Source organism: Oncorhynchus clarkii, chromosome 19, assembly GCF_045791955.1.
Source record: "Oncorhynchus clarkii lewisi isolate Uvic-CL-2024 chromosome 19, UVic_Ocla_1.0, whole genome shotgun sequence".
NCBI lineage: Eukaryota > Metazoa > Chordata > Actinopteri > Salmoniformes > Salmonidae > Oncorhynchus > Oncorhynchus clarkii.
The window spans coordinates 59,369,733-59,378,096 of record NC_092165.1 but is presented as its reverse complement, the minus strand read 5'-3'; the positions used below and the strand labels follow the sequence as shown (position 1 = coordinate 59,378,096).

The 8,364-nt window shown below is 42.3% G+C and overlaps 2 protein-coding genes across 5 annotated transcripts in view; one reads left to right on the top strand and one right to left on the bottom strand.

Annotated features, from left to right (window-relative positions):
* LOC139374380 (protein EFR3 homolog B-like) overlaps positions 1-460 on the top strand; it is a 41,802-nt gene extending 41,342 nt beyond the window's left edge. For 3 of the 4 annotated variants that reach the window (XM_071115431.1, XM_071115430.1, XM_071115428.1), the window contains exon 22: positions 179-448. In XM_071115431.1, coding sequence (XP_070971532.1) covers positions 179-328 — 150 coding nt within the window. In that variant the 3' untranslated portion in view covers positions 329-448. Of the gene's footprint in view, positions 1-178 lie in introns of all 4 variants that reach the window. The other variant, XM_071115429.1, reaches the window with a different exon arrangement.
* Positions 461-6,632: 6,172 nt separating this feature from the next.
* On the bottom strand, positions 6,633-8,137 carry LOC139374379 (pro-opiomelanocortin A). Its single transcript, XM_071115427.1, has 2 exons — positions 8,021-8,137; positions 6,633-7,431 (listed from the first exon to the last, which is right to left on the bottom strand). Exons 1-2 carry the CDS (start codon positions 8,135-8,137, stop codon positions 6,781-6,783), a joined length of 768 nt encoding a protein of 255 aa, XP_070971528.1. The 3' UTR covers positions 6,633-6,780.
* Between the last annotated feature and the right edge of the window lie 227 nt (positions 8,138-8,364).

The following is an 8,364-nucleotide window of genomic DNA, read 5'->3' as shown; positions in this document are numbered from 1 at the left end:
TGTTATATTTGTTTGACCTCTAACCTCTAATTCATATCTCTATCTGAACGTTGAAAAGTACCCCCATGAACCAAATAATAACTGTGTGTGTGTGTGTGTGTGTGTGTGTGTGTGTGTGTGTGTGTGTGTGTGTGTGTGTGTGTGTGTGTGTGTGTGTGTGTGTGTGTGTGTATTCCAGTCCTCCCTGCTACAGAGTAAGCTGGACCAGATCTTTGAGCTGACAATCAGGCCGCCTCCCAGTCCCTCTGGCTCCGCCTCCCAAGGCCAGACCCCGACCCGCTCTGTTCCTGTTTACGAGATGAAGTTCCCTGACCTCTGTGTTTACTAGACACACACACCCACACACACACAGAACACTCTCACACACACCCTGACCTCTGTGTCTACTAGAGACACACACTCACTCACATACACACACACACACAAACACACACACACACACACACACACACACCGGTCTGTATCCTGGTCTGTCCTGGTATGTTCCCCACTGTTGTCTCTCTTTAGTGGGGACAATCAACAGAATCACTGTTGTCTCTCTTTAGTGGGGACAATCCACAGAATCCCTGTTTTCTCTCTTTAGTGGGGACAATCCACAGAATCCCTGTTCTCTCTTTAGTGGGGACAATCTGTAGAATCCCTGTTGTCTCTCTTTAGTGGGGACAATCTACAGAATCCCTCTTGTCTCTCTCTAGTGGGGACAATCCACAGAATCCCTGTTGTCTCTCTTTAGTGGGGACAATCCACAGAATCCCTGTTGTCTCTCTTTAGTGGGGACAATCCACAGAATCCCTGTTGTCTCTCTTTAGTGGGGACAATCCACAGAATCCCTGTTGTCTCTCTTTAGTGGGGACAATCCACAGAATCCCTGTTGTCTCTCTTTAGTGGGGACAATCTACAGAATCCCTGTTGTCTCTCATTAGTGGGGACAATCTACAGAATCCCTGTTGTCTCTCTTTAGTGGGGACAATCTACAGAATCCCTGTTGTCTCTCTTTAGTGGGGACAATCCACAGAATCCCTGTTGTCTCTCTCTAGTGGGGACAATCTGTAGAATCCCTGTTGTCTCTCTCTAGTGGGGACAATCTGTAGAATCCATGTTGTCTCTCTCTAGTGGGGACAATCTACATAACCCCTGTTGTCTCTTTCTAGTGGGGACAATCTACAGAATCCATGCTGTCTCTCTCTATTGGGGACAATCTACAGAATCCCTGTTGTCTCTCTCTATTGGGGACAATATGTAGAATCCCTGTTGTCTCTCTCTAGTGGGGACAATCTACAGAATCCCTGTTGTCTCTCTCTATTGGGGACAATCTGTAGAACCCCTGCTGTCTCTCTCTATTGGGGACAATCTACATAATCCCTGTTGTCTCTCTCTAGTGAGGAAAATCTACAGAATCCCTGTTGTCTCTCTCTAGTGGGGACAATCTACAGAATCCATGCTGTCTCTCTCTATTGGGGACAATATGTAGAATCCCTGTTGTCTCTCTCTAGTGGGGACAATCTACATAATCCCTGCTGTCTCTCTCTATTGGGGACAATCTACAGAATCCCTGTTGTCTCTCTCTATTGGGGACAATCTGTAGAATCCCTGTTGTCTCTCTCTAGTGGGGACAATCTGTAGAATCCCTGTTGTCTCTCTCTAGCGGGGACAATCTACAGAATCCCTGTTGTCTCTCTCTAGTGGGGACAATCTGTAGAATCCCTGTTGTCTCTCTCTAGCGGGGACAATCTACAGAATCCCTGTTGTCTCTCTCTATTGGGGACAATATATAGAATCCTTGTTGTCTCTCTCTAGTGGGGACAATCTACAGAATCCCTGTTGTCTCTCTCTAGTGGGGACAATCTGTAGAATCCCTGTTGTCTCTCTCTAGTGGGGACACTCTACAGAATCCCTGCTGTCTCTCTCTAGTGGGGACAATCTACAGAATCCCTGTTGTCTCTCTCTATTGGGGACAATATGTAGAATCCCTGTTGTCTCTCTCTAGTGGGGACAATCTACAGAATCCCTGTTGTCTCTCTAGAATCCCCTCCATTGAAATACCAATGGAACACCCCATCCATCATTGCATGTAATCAATGTTGTTGTGTGTTTGTATACAGCAATAACTCTATATAGTTCAGCAATAATGTGACATCACAAGATTATACAGAAAGTCTGTATGTGTGTGCGTACATACGTTTGTCCATTCACGTGTGTTACTACTGAATGTGAACCGGTGACTAAAGTGAATGTTATTGAGTGTTTGACACTGTGATGCATCCATGTACTGAGGAGTGTACCACAAAAGCAGGACCCCGCCGTCAGCACAGATAACCTTAAATTACTAAGAACACATATTGTTTTAATTTATACAATTTCACTTTTAAGTCGGTCTTCAGTATGAACCACAGAAAGTTAGCAGGCTGATTCTTTGATTCTGCTTTGTGACATCATACCCCACTGAACATCATACCCCACCCACTGTGTACTAATATCAATCAAACAACAGTGTCCGTATCTAATCTACTCTATGATATTATATTCTGCTCTGCTCTGGTGTATTCTACTCTTCTCTATTCTATTCTACACTACTTTGAACTCCTCTACTCTACTCTACTATATTCTACTCTTCTCTATTCTGCTCTATTCTACTCTACTCTACTCTACTATATTCTACTCTTCTCTATTCTGCTCTATTCTACTCTACTCTACTCTACTATATTCTACTCTTCTCTATTCTGCTCTATTCTGCTCTACTCTACTATACTATATTCTACTCTTCTCTATTCTGCTCTACTCTACTATATTCTACTCTACTCAATTATGCTCTACTCTACTCTACTATATTCTACTCTTCTCTATTCTGCTCTACTCGACTATATTCTACTCTACTCAATTCTGCTCTACTCTACTCTACTATATTCTACTCTACTCTATTCTGTTCTATTCTACTATATTCTACTCTGTTTTATTCTACTCTACTCTACTATATTCTACTCTTCTCTATTCTGCTCTACTCTACTATATTCTACTCTTCTCTATTCTGCTCTACTCTACTATATTCTACTCTTCTCTATTCTGCTCTATTCTACTCTACTCTACTATATTCTACTCTTCTCTATTCTGCTCTACTCTACTATATTCTACTCTTCTCTATTCTGCTCTATTCTGCTCTACTCTACTCTATTCTACTCTACTCAATTCTGCTCTACTCTACTCTACTATATTCTACTCTTCTCTATTCTGCTCTATTCTGCTCTACTCTACTCTATTCTACTCTACTCAATTCTGCTCTACTCTACTCTACTATATTCTACTCTACTCTATTCTGTTCTATTCTACTATATTCTACTCTGTTTTATTCTACTCTACTCTATTCTATGCTACTCTACTCTATTCTACTGTACTCTATTCTACTCTGTTATATTCCACTCTACTCTATTCTACTCTAATCAATTATATTTTACTCTACTCTATTCTACTCTGTTATATTCTACTCTATTCTATTCTACTCTAATCAATTATATTTTACTCTACTCTATTCTACTCTATTATATTCTACTCTACTCTATTCTACTCTACTCCATTCTACTATATTATAATATGTTATACTCTTCTCTACTCTATTATATTCCTTTCTACTCTACTATATTCTACTCTATTCTTCTCTTTTCTACTCTACTATATTCTACTCTACTCTATTCTTTTCTACTCTATTCTACTCTATTCTACTCTACTATTTTATATTCTACTCTACTCTACTTTATTCTACTCTACTATATTCTTCTCTTTTCTACTCTACTATATTCTATTCTACTCTATTATATTCTACTCTACTCTATTCTACTCATTCTACGCTTCTCTATTATATTCTACTCTACTCTGCTATATTCTACTCTACTCTTTTCAACTATATTCTACTCTACTCTATTCTACTCTATTCTACTCTATTCTATTTCACTCTACTCTATTATAATATACTCTATTCTACACTTCTCTATTGTACTCTACTCTACACCAATTTCTTATACTCTATTCTATTCCATTAAAATCTATTATATTATATTCTACTCTATTCTACTCTTTTCTACTCTACTGTATTATATTCTACTCTACCCTACTTTATTCTACTCCATTCTACTCTTTTCTACTCTACTATATTCTATTCTACTCTATTCTACTCTACTCTACACTACTTTATTCTACTATTATATTATATTATATTCTAGTCTATTCTATTATATTCTACTCTATTATTATATTCTACTCTACTCTACCCTTTTCTACTCTACTATTTTATATTCTACTTCATTCTACTCTATTCTACTCTTTTCTACTATACTATATTCTATTCTACTCTATTCTACTCTACTCTACACTACTTTATTCTACTCTTCTATTCTATTATATTCTAGTCTATTCTATTATATTCTACTCTATTATTATATTCTACTCTACTCTACCCTTTTCTAGTCTACTATTTTATATTCTACTTCATTCTACTCTATTCTACTCTTTTCTACTCTACTATATTCTACTCTACTTCATTCTACTCTATTCTACTCTTTTCTACTCTACTATATTCTACTCTACTCACTGTGTCAGTGTAATCTCTGTTTCCAGTAATATTCTGAATGTCAATATTTAATCAAACTCTGAAAACAGAATCCTGTCAAACAAGACATGCAGAGTGATGCTGTGGCGTCTTGTTTGAGATCTGATACTGGATGCTCTGATGTTTTGTGTGTGTGTGTGTGTGTGTGTGTGTGTGTGTGTGTGTGTGTGTGTGTGTGTGTGTGTGTGTGTGTGTGTGTGTGTGTTGTCTTACTCTTCCCCTGACTCTGTGATGTTACGTCTAAATTGTTTCTCTCTGTCACAGCTGTACATAGAATAATGAATATACAATTAAAATATAGAATTTTAACAGATGTGTGTGTTTGTGCTGTGTGTTTACATGGTGAGATGCAGGGCATTGTGTCAGTAAATGAAAATGCCTAGACTGTGGTTGATCGCAATAAGATGAAACAGTATCGTTGAATCAGGGGTTGGAACCAGTTCAGGGAACAGAACTGAAAAATAATGGAGGAATGGAAACAGAACCATTTTTGTCTTTTTACTATTATTGATCATTTTTTTGTTGTTGCCATTTAGTAGACTCTCCTATCCAGAGCAATTAGGGTTAAATGCCTTGCTCAAGAGCACATCGACTGATGTTTTTTACGTAGTCGGCTCTGGGATTCGAACCAGCGACGTTCCGGTTACTGGCCCAATGCTCCCTTCATGTTTTATGTTTTGTTCCCAAAAATATTCCTAATGTTTAGTATATAATACGTTTTAGTAATAGTAATAGCTTAAACACATTCCAGTTCACGTCATGTTCAGCGCCAAGCCCCCTTCATGTCCACCCCTCTCTCTCTCACTCTTTCCCCAACCGTGAACATTTCAGTCACATCTCACACCTGCAGTTATTCTGACCAATCGAACGTGTTCCTTAGCAAGCTTCTCGATCCGTGCTAATGGGCAGAGTAAATTTATGAGCTATTTTGTAAACTGTTTCGATTTCATGTGTAAAAAAATGTACGAAAAGGAACTACATGAATCGTTACTTGTTTTGGGGTCTGAACCGGTTCAGAACTTTCCTTTCTTGTCGGAACACTGGATTGGAACCAGTTCAGAACTTTCCTTTCTTGTCGGAACACTGGATTGGAACCAGTTCAGAACTTTCCTTTCATGTCGGAACACTGGATTGGAACCAGTTCAGAACTTTCCTTTCCTGTCGGAACACTGGATTGGAACCAGTTCAGAACTTTTCTTTCTTGTCGGAACACTGGATTGGAACCAGTTCAGAACTTTCCTTTCTTGTCGGAACACTGGATTGGAACCAGTTCAGAACTTTCCTTTCTTGTCGGAACACTGGATTGGAACCAGTTCAGAACTTTCCTTTCTTGTCGGAACACTGGATTGGAACCAGTTCAGAACTTTCCTTTCTTGTCGGAACACTGGATTGGAACCAGTTCAGAACTTTCCTTTCTTGTCGGAACACTGGATTGGAACCAGTTCAGAACTTTCCTTTCTTGTCGGAACACTGGATTGGAACCAGTTCAGAACTTTCTTTTCTTGTCGGAACACTGGAGCGGAACCGGTTCAGAACTTTCCTTTCTTGTCGGAACATTGGATTGGAACCAGTTCAGAACTTTCTTTTCTTGTCGGAACACTGGATTGGAACCAGTTCAGAATTTTCCTTTCTTGTCGGAACACTGGATTGGAACCAGTTCAGAACTTTCCTTTCTTGTCGGAACACTGGATTGGAACCAGTTCAGAACTTTCCTTTCTTGTCGGAACACTGGATTGGAACCAGTTCAGAACTTTCCTTTCTTGTCGGAACACTGGATTGGAACCAGTTCAGAACTTTCCTTTCTTGTCGGAACACTGGATTGGAACCAGTTCAGAACTTTCCTTTCTTGTCGGAACACTGGAACGGAACAAAAATAATAGTGGTTCTGTTCGTAACGGAACCATTGGAAAATGATTTCAGTTCCATCCCCTGGTTGGAATGTTTAATTTATCATTTACAAACATATTACATTCCAATAAATAATGTAATCATCACTCAGTGACAACAGCATGGTTCTGTACAGAGTTAGGATTTATTGGAGACAAAATTACAGTATTAGCTAACATCATCGCTACGTCAGAGGACAGGGCTTTTAGCCAATCACAAAACAGGTCTGTCTCCTAATGGCAAATCAAATGAGAGCTTACTGGCTCTAAGTCCTAGAGTGACTTTCTCTTCCTCCCTCAACCCTGGAAATGGTATTTCCTCTCCCCCAATGCCCTCTTTTCTTCCCCTTCATCCCTCCCCCACTGCTCTCTCTTCTGCTGTCCGTCTTTGATAATGACGTTTTTGAACAACGTGAGCAGTGGTTTCTGACTGCGCTCGTCCCAGCTTTTCATGAACCCTCCATAGCGCTTACTGGCGGGCGGTCCGCTCCAGCGGAAGTGGTTCATCTTGTACGAGCCGTCTTTCTTCTCCTGAAGACTAAACACCCCCTTCATGCCCTCTGCCTCGCCCCCCTCCGCAGTCCCAGCCTCCAGGGAGGGGTACACGGCGTCGTCGGTGCCCAGCTCTCGTCTCATCTCGCTGGGAAAGGCCTCGGAGGACTCCTCCTCCACACCGTTGGTGTAGACCTTCACCGGCCGACGCTTACGGCCCACAGGCTTTCCCCAGCGGAAGTGTTCCATGGAGTAGGAACGCTTGGCCTGGGGGGACACACTGTTCTGCTGCTCCGTGGGGTACAGGGGGGAGGATGGGGAGAGTAGGGACAGAGGTAAGTAGAGGGGAGGAGAGTCAGAGTCGGAGTCGGAGGGGGACGGGGGTTGGAGATGCACCTTGACGGGGAAGATGGGAGATTTGGTGGTGAGGTCAGAACGACAGAGCTGGATACACTCCTGAGAGAGAGGAGTGGGGAGGAGGGAGAGGAGAGGAGAGGAGAGGAAGAGGAGTGAGAGAGAGGAGCGGAGAGGAGAGAGAGAGAGGAGGGAGAGGAGAGGAAGAGGAGTGAGAGAGAGGAGGGAGAAGAGGGAGAGGAGAGGAGAGAGAGAGAGAGGAGGGAGAGAAAAGAGGAGAGAGAGAGAGAGGAGGGAGAGAAGAGAGGAGAGAGAGAGGAGGGAGAGGAGCGGGGAGAGAAGAGAGGAGAGGAGTGAGAGAGAGGAGCGGAGAGGAGAGAGAGAGAGGAGGGAGAGGAGAGGAAGAGGAGTGAGAGAGAGGAGGGAGAAGAGGGAGAGGAGCGGAGAGGAGAGAGAGAGAGAGAGAGGAGGGAGAGAAAAGAGGAGAGAGAGAGAGGAGGGAGAGAAGAGAGGAGAGAGAGAGGAGGGAGAGGAGCGGGGAGAGAAGAGAGGAGAGGGAGAAGAGAGGAGAGAGAGAGGTTAGGTGTGTAGCAGTAGAATAACACTCTCAGTCGTAACCGCTCTCTTACATACTTGAGCCTACAACATTTGGAAAACATTCTGCTCTTTCTTTGCAGTGTTTCTAGCTCACCAGGAGGTTGTTTTCAGAGCTGAGGTCATGACAGCGAGGGTTCTCCCAGCACTGACCTTTCACCCCTCTGACCACGCCCACCACGGCCACAGCCAATAGCCACCCAGGACACAGCATCTTCACCTTGCACACACACAGCACACAGTTATACACACACTCACGGCATGATGCGGCTAAACTTCACTCTCAGAAAAAATAAAGAGTGCTATGTAGCATCATTTGTCCCTGTAGGAGAACCCCCTGAAAACGGGTCAAAATAGAACCATTTCCAGGTCAGATGGACTCATGGAACACACCTGGGTTCAAAAGCCTGTAAAAGGATGCTATTTTGGAACCAGAAACAG